The sequence below is a fragment of the Dromiciops gliroides genome, chromosome 3, assembly GCF_019393635.1.
Source record: "Dromiciops gliroides isolate mDroGli1 chromosome 3, mDroGli1.pri, whole genome shotgun sequence".
NCBI lineage: Eukaryota > Metazoa > Chordata > Mammalia > Microbiotheria > Microbiotheriidae > Dromiciops > Dromiciops gliroides.
Window position 1 is genome coordinate 122,000,731 of NC_057863.1, and position 18,270 is coordinate 122,019,000.

The 18,270-nt window shown below is 37.7% G+C and overlaps 1 protein-coding gene across 1 annotated transcript in view; it reads left to right on the forward strand.

Moving 5' to 3' along the window:
* The window catches only part of PIBF1 (progesterone immunomodulatory binding factor 1), a 276,844-nt gene that overhangs the window by 152,394 nt on the left and 106,180 nt on the right, over positions 1 to 18,270 (forward strand). Inside the window, 1 exon segment of the mRNA XM_043990666.1 lies at positions 7,396 to 7,486. Within this exon segment, the coding sequence (XP_043846601.1) occupies positions 7,396 to 7,486 (91 nt within the window).

Below are 18,270 nucleotides of genomic sequence, written 5' to 3' on the forward strand. Positions count from 1 at the left end.
ACTTGACACTTACTGGCTGTGTGACCCTGGACAAGTCACTTAACCCCCATTGCCCTGTTAAAAAAAAATTAGTTATTATTTGTATCATTTGTTCTTTAATCCCCTTATTATTTAAGATTTCATTGTTAAGTCTCCATTTGAGTCTGTTTCTATATCTCTATCTTTTGTTTGTTGTCCCTGAAGCAATTTCTATTTTTATTTTAGTATGGTCTATAAAAGATGTATTAACTATTTCTACCTTTTTGCCTTTCTATGCAATATCTCTCTTCCTTGCATGGTCATTTTTGGTAAAAAGTTCTATGTTATACTGAGAAATATACACATTCCTTTAATGTCCCATTAAAAAGATGCCATAGTCTTTTAACTCTAGTTTCTCCTGAAATTTGTTCAATTCCATATTCTCCTTTTTTTTTTTAATCTTTCAGTTAGACTTACCCAAAACCAATAGAAGGATTTTGAAGTTATTTGTGATTATTGTATTACTATCTATTGTCTTCTTGTTACTCAGATGTTTCCTTTGTAATTTGGATGCTAAGGCATTTGGAGAGTATATTTATTACTGATATAGGTTTGTTGTCTATGGTTCTTTTCAGCATAATGGAGTTTTGTTGATTATCCCCTTTTTTTCAATGTTTTTGCTTTTCCAGGTAGCTTGGTTGTAATTCCTGCTTTTTGATATTCATTTTATATATTGTAGTTTTTTCCTATCCCTTCAGTTTTATTTTGTGTATGACTTTGGTTTTTAAATGTGTTTCTTATAAGCAACAGAATGTAGGGTTTTGTTTTCTTATCCAATGTTATTTTTCATTTAATTGGATTGTTTAATCCATTCACATTTAAATTTATGAGATTAAGGTTTATATTTTCTTCCATTTGTCTCTACTCTGATACTGCTTTTTTTTTAAGTTATGGGGTTTTCCCCACTTTTGTGATGTAAATATAGTATTTATGTTCCTTCAGTTACTCTAATTGGGGGGGGCAGGGCAGTGAGGGTTAAGTGACTTGCCCAAGGTCACACAGCTAGTAAATGTTAAGTGTCTGAGGCCGGATTTTAACTCAGGTCCTCCTGAATCCAGGGTTGGTGCTTTATCCACTGCGCCACCTAGCCGCCCCAGTTACTTTAATTTTTTAAGGTGCCCCTATTCCCACTGGCTCTCTTCCCCTAATCATCCCTATCTCTCATTTGTTACTCCTTTCCCTTTGAGATTTTGCACATTAGTTCCTTTTTCTCTCATGCTTTTTATCTAATTCACACACACACCCCTTTTTTTTTCTTCTTAGTCTAGTAGGTTCCCCTTTCTTTTCTTCCCCTTCAAGTAGTCTTGTTCATTAGGTTCTTTTAATTCATTTTTTGTGATCCTTTCCAAAAAGGATGTCTCTTACTATATTATCTATCCTATTTTTCTGTCTACTGTAGACCCTCAGTCTCTGTTTCATGACCACTATAATTATCTGGTCTCTCTGTTTTCTCTGTATGCCTCATGTAATCAAATCTTCCAAAGTATTCATTCTAGGTTCTCACCTCTAGGCAGCAGTTTCTGCCCCTACCTTTTAGAGCTTGCCACATGGATTCTCCTTTTCCATTGTGCCTTACCCCTAGAAAAATGTTAATTCCTGTAGGTAACAAAGGAGACATCCCATGATAGAGTTCCTCTCCTACCACATCCCTGGTTATGCATCCCATTGATCTATATATTCTGCTGGTGTATTTTTGTTATATTTGCCTCAAAATCTCTTCCTTGATTTCATGTTCCTTCACTCCCCCAGGGCTTCTAACGTCCTCCCCTCCATACTCCTTCCACTGTAGGACAACTAGAATAAAAGCATCAAATCCCCTAGGTCACACTCAGTGAAAGTCCTCATCTCCCTTCACAGATCATTTCTTATCACCCTTAGGAGCATTCATCAGTGGAACCCCAGCCTACCACCAGAGTAATAAAAGAAAAGGCCTTCCTCCTTTCATTCCCTCCTTATTAAATCTTTCCTCTTCCTTCTCACCTACTCCTCTCTAGACTTTTCTCTGAATGCACAGAGGTCACCTTCCTCTTGTATCATACATATCTCCTCTCTATCCCCCTTTTCCCCTCCCCTCTCCTTCCTTTCATGTAGCCTCCCACGTTGTAATGTAGTCCCAGTATCACAATTCTCATTTCTGTTTTGAATCACTAAGTGATGGTTCTGTGATCTTTTCATGTTCCACAAGGTCCTCTATCAGCTATTGGATGATCATTTTCCCTTATTTTACAGTATTTTTTAATGTATGTCTGAACTAATTTACTAGATCTGGAGACCATATTTCCTTCCATTGTAAATGTTTCCTAGTTGATTTATCTGCTTATCTTCACAGTCTTTGAGTTTTCTTCTTTCTGAGATCTTTAGTCTGTCTTTCCCCTGACTCACTCCCCTCTGATTGTGTTTTCTTTTGGGGATGGATTCACAGTGTCTCATCCTTCCCTGTCCCCCACTACCCACAGGACATTTCATAGTTCACCAGCCTAAGTCTCTGGCCCCAGCTGGACACTGCACTCTTTCTCCTCAGGCTTAGTGGAGTGCTGGCACCAATGTTCAGTTATTCCTCACTGGTGCTACAAGGTTGTTTGCCACAACACTGACTTTGCTGGTGTTAAAGGGATGTCCATCCTGGAAATGACTGTGGAGAGCACTGGAGTGCTGGTGCTGTGGGCTTGTGGCTTCTCGCAGGCTTTTGCTTCTAAAGGACTGAGACTACCTGGCTTTCTGTTGCTCCCAGAGAAAATAACTGTAACCAGGAGCTTAGGTCTCCCTGGCACTGAAAAAGCGAGGGGAGTCTAGGGTTAGAGATCCCAGGAAAACTTCCAGTAATATTATAGCCAAATTCCAGAGCTCCCAGGTCAAGAAGAAAATATTACAAGCAGCCAGAAAGAAGCAATTCAAATACTATGGAGCCATGGTCAGGATGGCACAAGATCTAGCAGCTTCTACATTAAAGTATTGGAGGGCATGTAATATGATATTCTGGAGGGCAAAGGAATTGGGACTACAACCAAAAATCACCTACCCAGAAAAAACTGAATATAATCTTTCAAGGGAAAAAATGGGACTTCAATGAAAAAGAGGACTTTCAGGTTTTTTGTGATAAAAAGACTAGCTGAATAGAAATTTTTACTTTCGAGTGCAAGACCCTAGAGAAAAATAAAAAGGGAAACAGGAAAAAGAAATCATGAGAGATGTTAAAAGGTTAAACTGTTTATATTCCTACATGAGAAGATGATATGTCTAAATCATAAGAACTTTCTGAGTATTAGGGCAGATGATAGGAAGAAATTTAGACAGCTTGCACAGGTGGGAATTGATTATGAAGGAATGATATCTGTAAAGCATTTATTTTCTGTATCTTTTTTTATGGGGGTGGGGGCAGTCGGGATTGGTGAGTGTCTTGTGTCTGAGGCCAGATTTGGGCTCAGGTTCTTCTGGGTCAAGAGAGGGTGCTTTGTCTATTGTGTCGCCTAGCTGCCCCATGATGACATCTTTAGGATAAAATTGAGGAAAGGGCATATGGAGTGGGGAGAGAGATGGGGAAGGAGTGGGGAAGTGAATGAACCTTACACTCAACAGAATTAGCTCAAAGACCCTAACCTCATCAGAGTTGGCTCAAGGAGGGAATAACATACACACCCAATTGGGTGGAGTAATCTATCTAACCCTGCCAGAAAGTAAGAGGGGAAAGGGATAAGGAGGGAGGGGTGAAAGAAGGGAGGATAGACTGAGGGAGGAGGAAGTCAGAGGCAAAACATTTGAGTGATGGTGTAAAAGAAGATATATGTGTGTGTGTGTGTATACAAATATATATATATATATATATATATATATATATATATATACACATACATACACACACACACACACACACACACCTATTTGTGTCTTAACCATCTCTAGGGTGGGTGGGAAGAAGACAGAAGGAAAAAAGGGGGGAAATTTACATGATAACTTTATTATATATTTAAAAGGAATAGCTGTACAAAATAGATTTGCAGTTTCATGTGCAATCATCTTTTTTATTACACTATGTTATGGGAAACTTTTTTTATTCCCAATCTTTTTTAAAAAAAAAGAATGAACTCCCTGATAAGACTAATGGGTTTCCCTATCACCAAGATCTTCAGGAGGAAGCTGTGACCAATTGTCAGTGTTGTGGGAGGGCTATAAATTCACATGCAAATCGAGTTAGATGGCCTCTTAGATTCTATGATTCTAGTACTTTAGCCTTCCTAACATGGATTGAATGCCAAACCTTCAGTTTAGTACTAGTTAAGTTCTGAGTCTTCTTTGTATTTGTAACAGTGCTCAGTGAGAGATTAGTCATTTAAATATTTTTTTTGTACAATTTTCCCCCCTTTTCTCTTTTTCATGATTACTATTGTTAACTGTTTCCCTTCCACCCTATTCCCTTCCCCATGATATTTATTCTATTATCCATCTTCTTTCATCCTATCCCTCTTCAAAAGGGATTTGCTTCTGTCTGTCCCCTCCCCCACTCTGCCCTTCCTCCTTTTGCCCCTCTCTCTTTATCCCTTTCCCCTCCTATTTTCCTGCAGGGTTAGAGAGATTACTCCACCCAATTGAGTGTGTGCATTATTCCCTCCTTGAGCCAATTCTAATGAGATTGAGGTCTTTGAGCCAATTCTGATGAGTATTAGGCTCATTTACTGCCCAGATTAAATAGATTACTCCACCTAGTTGGGTGTGTCTATTAGTCCCTCCTTGAGGCAGCTCTGATGAGTTTAAGGTCTTTGAGCCTTTTCTGCTGAGTGTAAAATTCATTTACTGCCCTGCTCCTCTCCCATCTCTTCCCCCACTCCATAAGCCTTTTCCTGTTACTTTCATGTAGGATTTTGCTTCTGCCCTTCCCCCTCCCCCAGTGAATTCCCTTCACCCCTCAATTTAACCCTAAAGATGTTATCATCTAGCTATGTGACACAGTGGACAAATCATCACCCCTGGACCCAGGGGGATCCCAGCCAAAACCTGACAGTCGCCCACTGTATGACCCCAGTTATGTCCCCCCAGCTCCAATTTTTTTTTTTTATGGTTCTCTAGGGTCTTGTATTTGAAAGTCAAATTTGCCATTCAGTTCAGGTCTTTTCATCACAAATATCTGAAAGTCTTCTTTTTCATTAAAGTCCCATTTTTTCTGCTGAAAGATAATGCTGAGTTTTGCTGGGTAGGTGATTCTTGGTTGTAATCCCATTTCCTTTGCCCTTTGGAATATCATATTCCATGCCCTCTGGTCCTTTAATGTAGAAGCTGCTAGATCTTGTGCTATCCTGACTGGGGCTCCATAGTACTTGAATTCTTTCTTTTTGGCAGCTTGCAGTATTTTCTTCTTGACCTGAGAGCTCTGGAATTTGGCTATAATATTCCTAGGAGTTTTCTTTTGGGGATCTCTTTCTGGAGGTGATTGGTGGATTCTTTCGATTTTTATTTTAGCTTCTGCTTCTAGAATATCAGGGCAATTTTCCTTGAGAATATCTTGTAAGATAGTGTCTAAGCTTTTTCCTTGATCATGGTTTTCAGGTAGACCAATAATTTTCAAATTATCTTTCCTGGACCTATTTTCCAGGTCAGCAGTTTTTCCCAGAAGATATTTCACATTGCCCTCTATTTTTTAATTCATTCACCCTCATTTCTCTTTCCATTTTTTCCTCTACCTCTCTAATTTTTTCTTCAAAGTCCTTTTTGAGCACCTCTATGGCCTGAGACCAATTCGTATTTTTCTTGGAAGCTTTAGATATAGGGGCCCTGATGTTGACATCTTCCTCTGAGGGTGCCCCTTGGTCTTCCTTGTTACTGAAGAAACTTTCTATGGTCCTCACCTTTCTCTGTCTGCTCATCTTGCCTTTCTTTTACTAGACTTTTAGCTCCTTAAAGTGGGATACTGTTTCCAGGCTCCAGTATCCCAAGCTTAAGACTTCCCAGGTGGTATGATTTAAGGAGAATCAGGTTCTTCACTTGCCTGGCCCATTCCCTGGTCCTAGATGACCCCAGACCAACTTGCCAATCAACCAGCTTTATGTGTTGTGGTTGTTAACTCCAACGAGCCTGTGCCCCTCCCCCACCTGGGTCACTTCTACTTGAGCCGACCACCTGGTTCTCAGTAGGGGTATAAAATCCAAGTTCTGCCTTAGCACCAGCATAGACCCCTGTAGTCTCTCCCCTGCCCAGGGGTCAGCCCACTCACCAGACTGTGAGCTTAGTTGCAGATGACACTGGTGCTTCAGCTGATTCAGAGGCTCTGGGGGTCTCCTTCTCTGGTGAGGACTTCCTGAGACTGGATCTGTGTCAGGGTGACTGTGGGGTTGGGCCCGACTCCTGTATCAGCACAGCAGCTCCCTCCTTCTGACCTTCCAAGCCATTCTTGGTTAGAAGATGATTTCAGCACATTCTTCTGTGAGTTTTGCTGCTCTGGGCATTTTCCTATGACCTTATTTGGATATTTTTTGAGATTAGTCGTTTAGATATCTATATTCTTGGTAAAATGATAGTAGTATTAACACATTAACATCTACCTTAATTTGTTAGCATTAATGTACAGACATTTTTCTAAAACAATTTTTTTTTTAATTATTGCTGGGCAATGAGGGTTAAGTGACTTTCCCAGAGTCACACTCTAAAACAATTTTGAGAATAGATTTCATTTTTAAAGTTTGAGGTAGTTGACGGACTTTGTAAATTCTTCATAAATATATATCAGAAATATTGATTTGATGGGGTAACCAACCCTTAGTTTTATACATACTTTTGTTAAGCATTTTTATTTGTAAGACTCAACATAACAAATTATTTTTAATATTGCTTTCATTCATAAATCTTTTGGTCAGAGCATATATGCTTCATTTAACAGGAATAACAAAGCTGAGAGATAAATGGATTTGTTTATGTTATGTTTTAAATATTGCTGCTAATAGAAATTTAGGGCTGTACGTTCTATTTCTATATCAATCCCCTTTGTAAATTTATAATTTTGTAAACATATGTTCAGATAATGCTCTTTTCCTGAAGAAATGGTGAATATCTCTAATTTAAAATACTTTTCTTATATGAAAGGGCCATGATGAAATGATCATCATATCTCATCATGCTTTTTTACCACATAAATTGCAATTAAAATCTTTGCCATCATAAAAATAACTGAACTAGGATCTAACTGTGACATACTATCTCAGTGATATCACTTAGAGCATTTAAAAACTAAACCTAATGTATTCTAACATGTACATACTATCAAAAAGAAGTCCCCATTTATATATGGTGAATATACATGACTACTTTTCACATTTTCTATATTTCCATATTATATACAACATTATTATGTAAACTAATGTACTAATTAGCGTATTTTTTACCATTTTGTAGTCGAAAATGAGGAGGAGGCAGAACGAGTTCTTTTCTCCTATGGTTATGGTGCTAATGTTCCTACAACAGCTAAAAGAAGGCTACAACAAAGGTAAATTCAATGCATATTAGTTTTATTTATTCAGACAAGCAAGTTAAATGGTAATAGCATTTATTTATAACTTGTTGAATTTATTGATGATATGCATACATTTAAAATCGCTAAGAAAATACACTAAGAAAACTATACATTTTAGTTTTTTTATACATTACTATAAGGGATGATAATCAATAGTTTAGCCAACAACAACAATAATGGATAGTAAGCAGTATTTCAAAAAGCAGTTATCTCCTTTAGGTTTTTCCTTGGGATCACTACCAGGGATAATAAAGCCATATGAATGTATTTCTGGCAAATTTCCACATGAATTACTCCTGCTTTCATAAGCAATAGAATTTCAAGTTAAAATGCAGTTCTTGTTATCCATACTGTTGCCATTTTCTGTTTTCTACCAGGCTGTCACCTTTTCACTAGCCACACTCTTTTCTTTTCCTCATCCTTCTCCTTTGGTGAACCAGTTAAACTCTACATTGCCCTCTTCTCTTGAGTCCATTTTCCCCTTCTCATATCACAGATTTTACCCTGCCCAGCCTCAGCTTTGGGTGACTCCCACCATCGTCTGCCTTCATTTCCATTCCCATACGCGCTGAACAGAGGTGGAGAAAATCACATAACCAATTTGACTGACTCCACTACACATGTATGTTACATAACCTCAAATGAGCCTGCATTGCTGCTAGGCCAGCCCTCTACACCTCCCTCATTAATTCACTATCCCACTCACCACATTGGCTCTTCCCTCCCCAAGTGTTTCACGACTCTCCTTCCCTCTACCCTCTCAGCTGAGAACTTTGCTTCATAGTATACTGAAAAAAATCTGAGGCCATTTACAGAGTCTATCTTCTTCATCTGATGTCGCTCGGGTGCCTTCTGCCACTGTCTTTCCTTTATCCCTATCTCACATGAAGAGGTGCCCCTTTTTCTTGCCAAGGCAAACCCCTCTACCTGTACAAGTGATCCTGTCCCATCCTGAGTCCCCCAACAGATTGCCCCCTCTCACTTATTCTCCATCTTTCCCTTTCTCATGGGTGCTCCCTTGCTGCTTACAAACATGCCCATATCTCCCTCAATCCAATCAACATTTATTAAGTGCCTGCTATGTGCCAGGCACTGTGCTAACTGCTGGGGGTACAGTTAATAAAAAGACAGTCTATGTCATTAAGGAACTTGCGGTCTAATGGAGGAACCCAACACACAAACTGAGGCAGAAGGCAGGGGGTGGGGTGACAGGAAGAGACCAGAGGGTACCAGGCATAGGGACATCATGTTCTGTGGAGTGCCCTCTACAAAAGAAGGCATTAGCCCTGTTGGTGGAGCTGTGAGCTGATCCAATCATTCTGGAGAGCAGTTTGTGCATACCCTGGTGTAGGCTTCCTGTCTCCTTAAGCCTGGACTGCTGCAATAGCCTGCTGGTTGGTCTGCTTGTCAGTAGGCTCTCCCCACTCCTGTCTATCCTCTATTTATCTGCCACAGCCTTTCTCCTAAAGCACAGGTCTGACCATGTCTCCACCACCACCCCCTCTCAGAAAATTCCAGTGGCTCCCTGTCACCTCCAGAATCAAATATAAAATCCTTCCTAGACCCACTGCCCTTACTCTCCTCACCTTTCCAACCTTACATTTCCCTACATACCCTTCTATCTAGTGACACTGAACTTGCTCTTCCTCAAACAATCCGCTCCATCTTTTGATTCTGGTGTAGGAGCCAAATTTAATATGGGGAGAGTTAATTGGGCGGCTCGCCATAATATTGGGGTTCAGAAAATAATGAGGGACCTCTGGGTCCAAAGCTTCCTCCCCTCCAAACCGCCTTTTTTAGTTATTTCTCCCAGGCCAATAAGAAAGGAGACTAACAGCCTCTTTTCCACAAACAAATCAGGTTTTATTTATCTGCTACTTCCTGTTGGGGTCCCCTTTTCTACCTTTTTCTTCCTCCCCCAAAGGAGAGGTCCTTCAAGTAGTGTGGTTGAGACTGGTTCTCTGTTGATGATGCAGTCCACAGCCTCTGAGGACACTCCTTCTCCAGGTTGGCCAAGTTTAAACTAGGTGGCTAAAAATCTAGTTGTCTTAAGTGAGTACTTAGTAGTTTCTCATTCACACCCAATTCAAACACGACTAGATCAATCAAGTTGGACCCCTGGGCGTCTGCCAAATTCCATTATTTTACCACACTAGGAATTGTCTTTGATGGTCTCCCATGGCTGGATGGCTCTCCCTCCTCATTTCTGCCTCTTGGCTTTCCTAGCTTCTTTCAAATCCCAGCTAAAATCCCACGTTCTACAGGAAGCCTTTCCCAATCCCTCTTAATTCAAGTGCTTTCTCTTTGTCAATTATTTCCAGTTTATCCTGTATATAGTTTATTTGTACATATTGTTTGCATGTTACCTTCCCCATTAGACTGTGAGTTCCTTAAGGGGAAGGACTGGTGTTTTCCTTTGTTAGCCCAGCACGTAGCACGGTGCCTGACACCTAATAGGTGCTTCATGAAAGTTTTCTGATTAATTGATGTATGTGTTTTTTTCACACACCTACCATTATTGACAGCTAACACACAGATACTGAGGAAATGGTAAAAAGTTTGGTGAGGCCCACCAAAAATCATAGTTAACCTGTGTGCCACATTTTAAAACACTCTAATAAAAACTCATAATTCTATTACCCAGGTATTCCTACTGACTGACTACTACTACCATGCTAATCTTTCTGAATAGTTCTTCACAGGGCAGCTAGGTGGCACAGTGGATAAAGCACTGGCCCTGGATTCAGGAGGACCTGAGTTCAAATCTGGCCTCAGACACTTGACACTTACTAGCTGTGTGACCCTGGGCAAGTCACTTAACCCTCATTGCCCCCCTGAATGAATGAATGAATGAATGAATGATTATTAGTTCTTCAATCTTTTTATTCACTTGGTCAAACATTTTTATTAGCTTTCTCTTATACTATTATTTCATCTTTCACGGCCTTATTTTTACATGATAAGCAAATAATTACTCAATATTATGGCTTTATTTTTCCAAGTGAACTTTATTTCTTACTTCTCCCCAGCATATACCTTTTATGCTGATCAGTTAGATCTCCTCATTGCCTTCCCTAAAAACCTATATACCCTCCTGCCTCTCTTCTCCCTACCCAAATCCCACCCCTCTTTCAAGGGGTTTCAGGTTGTTGAAGCCTTTTCTGACTAATCCATACTTTATTAATCTTACTCTGTTTTGAAATTCTACGGCACTTATCATTTGTATCATATAATTTAGCCTTTAATTATATACCCTGTTAGTGTTAGCTTTTAAGATCTTTGAAGGCAGAGACCATGTTTTCCTCTTCTGTAAATGCCTAGCAGGGCATTTGGCACATACTACTCACTCAATAAATGCTTGCTGGTTATTTAAACCTCTTTGTCTTTAGGATAGATTTAAGGTGTATAAAAAGCATTACAGACTAAGCTAGAACAAATTCTGACTTAGTTTAACCTTATTTGGAGGAAAATTTGAAGTTGTGGCCTTTAGGACAAACAAGCAGTATGAATAAATGCCTAAAGGTATTCCAGGTAGTACACTCATTGACATGGGAAGTGACATGAGTACAGATAAGGTTCACTTTTCTTGTTAGTTTTGAAGAGTTTGATAAGGAACAGAAAAATCTGGCTTGAGTATAGAAGGTCTAGAAAATTGGATCTATAGTAAAAATAGCTAATTCTATTTGTTGAAGATACATAAGGTTCTAAAATCCAATTTGGTACATATGAGTTTCCCTAGAGACAACATGCTGAGGATGACTTATGTTCCTTTGTTATTTTTAACATATGCATGTGTTTCTGAACATAGTGATGGCTAGGCAGTAGCATTATTATAGTTTGATTTTAATAGACTTTCTTAATCTCTGTGGTATGTAATATATGAAATATTAAAGATTGAGGTTTGAATGGAGAAGTCTCTGTTCTCAAATTCAATCTCTGGCTGCAATCCAGAAGAACCTTTGTCACTACAGAAGGAGAACTTTACCAAGTAAAATATATCTGTCTATCCCTTTATCTTCAAATTTCAAGTTTAAAAAAATTTTAAAGAAATTTCTAGAAAGGCCCATCTTTCTTAATGCTTAGAATCAAGATTTAGGGGATCAGAACTAAGTCCGTCTTCCCTACAATCCAACTGTCCAAATATTTCTAAAGATCCTATCACTGTTATCTATGTGCCTTGAACAAGTGCCTAATGGGTATACTATTAATATCTTTCTGCTAGTTGATGCCAGGCATTCTTCTCATGATGAACCAGAGAGTTATTTTGAGGAAGAGTTTCTCAGGTCATCTAAACTTGAGTTATGGGAGGGGCTAAGGTACAAAAATACATCCATTCATTCAACAAGTCTTATTAAGTACCTACTGTATACACAGAACTGTGTTTGGAACATAGTATAGAGATGCCTTTGTTTTTAGCCTTTACAGTGAATTTCTAAGGTTTAACAGTTCCTGGTCTTCCTCTTTCTAGTGAGAAGGCCCATTCCCATGATATATCCAGCCGTAAACAAGGCAATAGCAGTTATTCTCTGCTTGGGGCAATTTTTCTAAAGAAAATCTGTGATTCAAATCTTAATAAGATGAAATTTATGAAATTTTGTCCCTATGAGGGATAAAATATATATTAGGTACAAGATTGAAAAGATTTGGTTTAATGGTAGCGTGTGTGAAAAAGAGCATGGTATTTAACTTCGAGTTCAATCAAAGATAATTATATTATTAGTGATGACCTACAGAGGATATAATATATAGGCTCCATATGACTTTAAAAAAATTGTAGAAGTTTCTCTTTTTCCTCTTGGTACAACATAAAACAACAAATTCAGTAGGAACCGACATTATATTGTTTCTAACATAATTGCTATAAAGATAAGGAGGCAGGCAAGGGGATATTAGTGGAAATAGGTAGGTAGAAATGAGGGCAAACTCATTAGTAAAACTTACTTTTCAGTAAATCATTGAATTTCTGGGATTTTTTTTTTTTTAGTTTGGCTTTTCAAATATTAATGATCAAAGCAACAAGCATTTACATGCCAGATACTGTGCTAAGTGCTGTTATACATATTCCCCAATCTGAGTGAACAATGTGACCAACATACATTACAAAATAAACTCTTTTTTTTTTTTTAATTTATTTTTTTATTTTTTTAGTGAGGCAATTGGGGTTAAGTGACTTGCCCAGGGTCACACAGCTAGTAAGTGAGTGTTAAGTGTCTGAGGCCGGATTTGAACTCAGGTACTCCTGAATCCAGGGCCGGTGCTCTATCCACTGCGCCACCTAGCTGCCCCCAAAATAAACTCTTATGAAGTTTTAGTAATAGAACTTCATTCACATTCAGCTAACAAAAATACTTTATAATATTCAGTGAAACATGTTGTTGTGTCTAATGTGTTTTGTTTTCCATCAAAACCATTACCTCTTTCAGTTTGCTTATTGTATTAGTCACCTTGTAATTACAAAGAGATTACAAAGAATAATTTGCCTAAATAGCCACATATTGTTTCATGTTGTTTGACTAAAATATTTTATTATGGGGATCAGTTAACTACCAAACTTGTGACTCTTTATTTTCATTTATTTGATTTTAGGATGTCTTTCCTGCCAAACATGATGTAGGATTCACAGGGTTTTTTTAATTGAGTAATATTTTATTTTTTCTCGATTATGTGTTTGTTTGTTTATGTATTTGTTTGTTTTTATTGCAGGGCATTGGGGGTTAAGTGACTTACCTGGGGTCACACAGCTAGTGTCAAGTGTTTGAGGCTGGATTTGAACTCAGGTCCTTCTGAATCCAGGGCCAGTGCTTTATCCACTGTGCCACCTAGCTGCCCCCTTCTCAATTATATGTAAAAAAATTTTAACATTCTTGTTTTTTTAATTTTGAGTTCCAAATTCTCTTTCCCCTTCTCCCCAGCCCACCCCAAATTGGTAAGCAATTTATATAGATTATACATGTGCAATCATGTAAACATTTTCATATATAGTCCTGTTGAGGATTCAGTTATTTTAAAAATTAAAATGAGTTCAAATTAGTTTTGTTTTAAGAATTCTGTAAGACCTTTGAGATAATTAGAGGATACTCTAGTCAGGAAACCGGAATTGGGAATCCATATCTTATTGGCTTTTCTTAATTTACATAATTGAATGCCATTTTCACACAAAGGAATAGCATAATTAGTTTTTCTGCCTACTTGGTTGAAAAATATCTTCCATGTGGATGACTTATAAAAACACTTTACAAAATAAATTCAGATTTCTCACATTTTTAAGAGTTAGAAATGCCAGACAGATATGGTTGTTAGTAAAATTCGCCTTTCTCCATCTTTCACTGTTGTAAAAAATTTAAGTCTTATACAGTTAACATAAATTCAAATAAAATGAACTCCACTTGACTTGACTGAACTTGAAAATCTGAAGTAATGTTTTTGTTTCAGTCATGACTGTTTTGAAAATAGCAAACAAGATTTTCTAGTTATATGTTTTGGTTATGCTTTTTAACCTGCAATACCTAAAAGGATGAAACCCAAGCAATAAAATGACAGTCCTGGAGTGAACTTTTCTGTTTATTTTGGAGGATTTGAATATGTAGAAATTTCAAGAGGGAGGGTTATATTGTAAAATTTCTCATGTGCTTTGAGCCCTTTGTTTTTGTTTTCTATGTAATTCTTTGAAAGTTCAATTGAAACTCTTATAGTGGAGTGAGAAGAAAACAACTGAGAAAGGTAACCTTCAAATGAGTATTTATTCTTTTTCCCTTGCCTGTAATTTAGTTTTCATTTTTATCCTTGGATTACCAGAATAGGATACTATCCCTTCTCAGTTATTACTGTAAGTGAGAAAATAATTACATTACTTTGGGTTTGATTTTAAGCAGTCTTTTAAAAATCTTGCTCTTCTTCAGTCTTGATTATATACTAGAAAAATTATACTTGTTGAAGAGCCTATAGAAATCTAACTTAAATACACTTAATCAGCCAGAGAACATTATTTAATCTGTAGACATCAGGAGGACAGGAAAGGGAGAATATACCTTATTGGCAACTGAGACTAGAATCTCTCGAGCACATGTGCTCTTGTTTTAATGGTAAACTAAGAAAGGAAAAACACAATTTTTCTAGCAAGCGTTGTTGCTTGTTCTTCATTCTCGAAGAGGACCATGACTTTGGTGTACTGTCATGACTTGCACTGAATTGGATTTAAGTGAGGGAGGGCTGTGCAAAGGCACCAGTCTTACTCTTTCCTCCAGAGCCATCTGGATCCAGTGGCAAGATATATTTCAGGACAACTCGAGATGGCCCTAGGTGTTTAAGGCAATTGGGGTTAAGCGAATTGCCCAGGGTCACACAGCCACTAAGTGTCAGGTGAGACTTGAACTCAGGTCATTTTGACCCCAGGGCCAGCACTCTATCCACTGCCTCACAAGATTTATAGAGCTGACAACTATATATTAATTCAGACTAATTGCCTGATACTGTAAGAGGGACTTCAAGTCCAACTCTCAGTTTAGAGTGCTAGCACCATTAAGAGGAACTAGAGATAAAGCAAAACCTCTGCTACCAGTAATACTTTTGACAATTAAAGATAAACAGAGGTTTACCACATTCTTATTGGCAAAACCATATTGTAATACATTAATACCTTATAATTATAAATAATGAATGCCACTAATGGAGTCAAAAGGAATGATATTTGACTAGAGTCAAGTACTGCTGATTAAGCCAAAGGATAAATCTTGGGAAAATTTGTCAGATATCCCTTGTCATTTCTGTTTAATAAAACTAGAGTAAAATAATCACTCTGTTTGCCAGTTTTCAGGTGAAACTGCAGTTTTCTTGATGTATGGACAAAATCACATTACAGTGAATATATTACAAAGATATGCATCATCTATCAAAGCTCCTGTATTCCCACATCCCAACAGAAGATATGTAGATATGATTCTTTGTTTAGATATTTGCAACCAGTTTTTAATATTATTTTATTTTATTTTTTCCAATTACATGTAAATGTGGTTTTCAATATTCATTTTTGTAAGATTTTGAGTATCAAATTTTTCTCCCTCCCTCCCTTTGCTTCTTCTTCCTGAAGCCACCAAAAAGTCTGATAGAGGTTATACATTACAACCATGTTAAATCTATTTCCACATTAGAGATGTTATGAGAGAAGAATCAGAACAAAAGAGAAAAACCACAAGAAAGCAGAAATGAAAGAAACAAAAAACCAAAAATAGTCTGCTTCAATTTGTATTCAAATTTCATGGTTCTGTTTCTGGACATGGAAAACGTTTTCCATCATGAGTATTTTGGAATTGTGTCTGATCATTGTATTGCTGAGAAGAGTTAAATCTGTCACAGTAGATCATCACACAATGTTGCTGTTACTGTGTACAATATTCTCCTGGTTCTGCTCACTTCACTCAGCATCAGTTCATGGAACTTTCCAGGGTTTTCTGACCTCTGCCTGCTTATCGTTTCTTAGAGCACAATACTGTTCCATTACATTTATAGGCCACAACTTGTTCAGGTGTCCCAAATTGACAGGCATCCCCTCAATTTCCAAATCTTTGTTGCCACAAAAATAGCTGCTTTAAATGTTTTTGTGCATGTGGGTCCTTTTCCCTTTTTTATGATCTCTTTGGATATAGACCTAGTAGTGGTGTTACTGGGTCAAAGGGTATGCATAGTTCCAAATTGCTCTCCAAAATGTGCAACTAGTTTTTATGTAACAAAATGTCCTCTGTAAAAGTTAATTTCCCTCTAATAGAATTTTTTCTTAGGAAAAGAACTTAGTTTTCTATTATTTGCCTTGTGAAGGTTAAGGAAGTTGACAGTTGAATTTGAATTGTCTATACTTCTTTAGTTCTGCCATGAAGTAGGAGTTATACTTGAATTCCTTTTTGTTCTTCTACCTTAAACATTTGTCTTTTTAAAAGAAACCCACCTAAATCTCTAAACCATCCTCTAAAGCAAAATAATAAGATTCAAAATTTAGGAACAGGAAAGAACTTCCTCTACTAAATTCTAAGCACTGGCAAGTTCAATACAGAGAGAGAGACTTCAGCATAGTCTTTTCATCAGGTCATGTAGACTGGGGATCTAAATTCTATCAACATATTTATTCATTTTTTTTAATAAGTCATCACAAAATAAATCAACCAATTAATATTTTTAGTGCCTACTCATGTTATAGTTTAGTAACTGGACATTACAACGTTGAGCACTCACAAAGCAACTGAGAACGGTACAAGACTATATGACGGAATGCTATATTGAGTAAATTCAGGTTGGTCAGGAGAGGCAATCAGAGGCCTGATATCATCACAGAGGGAGTGGGTCTTAAGCTAAAAGAAACTAGATAAGCAGAATGGAGTGAATGCAGAGCATAAGCACAAGGTATTTGTAGGACATAGAATCATAGATGTAAAGCTAGAAGAATTTACCTGATGCAGGTAAGGGTTGATGTTTATCTTTCATTCTAAAAGAGGACCATGACCCATGTCATGACTTGCAATGAACTGGATTTAAATGAGGGAAGGCTGTGCAAAGCCACTGGCCTCACTCTCTCCTTGGGAGCCATCTGGGTCCAGTAGCAAGATATGTTATCAGGACAACTGGAGATGGCCCCCCTTGCAGTGGGAGACCTATGGCCTTTCACAGGTCTCAGTTTGACAGAGACAAAACCCTTCAGGTAATGGTAAATACTGCTTGTTGGACACAATCACCAGGAAACAAATCCATTATGTCCTGTCCTAGACAAGATAGAATCCCAGTTTGAAATGAGAGAAAAAGTAGGTCTGAAGGAGGCATATCATTGCCATATCTCAGACTATTACAAAGCAGTAATGGGAAGGAAACAAACATTTATTAAGCACTTACTGTGTGCCAGACATTGATATCTCATTCAGTTCTCACAACAAGTCTGGGAGGTAGGTGCTATTACTATCCCCATTTTAAGGTTGAGGAAATTAAGATGGGGTTAAGTGACTTACCTAGGATCACTAGTAAGTGACTGGTACTGGATTTGAACTCAGGTCTTCTTTACTCCAGACCCAGTGTTTTATCCATTGTACCATCTAGCTGTCTCATAATCATCAAACTAGCTTGGTTAAAAAGTAGAAAAGTAGATCAGTGGAATAGCTTAACCATACAAGACTCAGAAGCAATCAGATCTTTAAAACAGTGTTGGATAACCACAAGAACACAAACTCTTTGGGGAAAGCCCTCAATTCAACAAGAATTGCTATAAAAATAGATATTCCATTTTGCAAAACAAACTAAGCAAAACAACAAAAAAAAGGTATATGCCAGTATCTTGCATCATTTATCTGCTTTAGATGACTATCCAATCTAAATATACAAAATTATATCATTCAAAAATTAGGCAAGAAATAAGAAGGACCTTTCATAGCTATGGTTAGTAAGTTAACCAACCAAGGAATAGGGATTATCGTAAAAATTAAGAGATTTTTTTTACAAAAAATAATAAAAACCAGTGAAGCTTGAATAAGGAGAGAATACTACCAACTGGCACGGTCAGGAAAAGACTCTTAACAGGAGGCGGCACTTGGACAATGCATTGAAGGAGTCCATGAATTCTATAAGGTGATGGTGAAGAGAGACATAAAATCCACTTGAACAGAAGCACTGAAGTGGAAGATACAATGTCACGCACAAGTAACAGCCAGTAGACCATTTTAATTGGAACAGAGAATACAAGAAAGGTTATAATTTGAATTATTTCTGGAAGGAAATGTCATGGG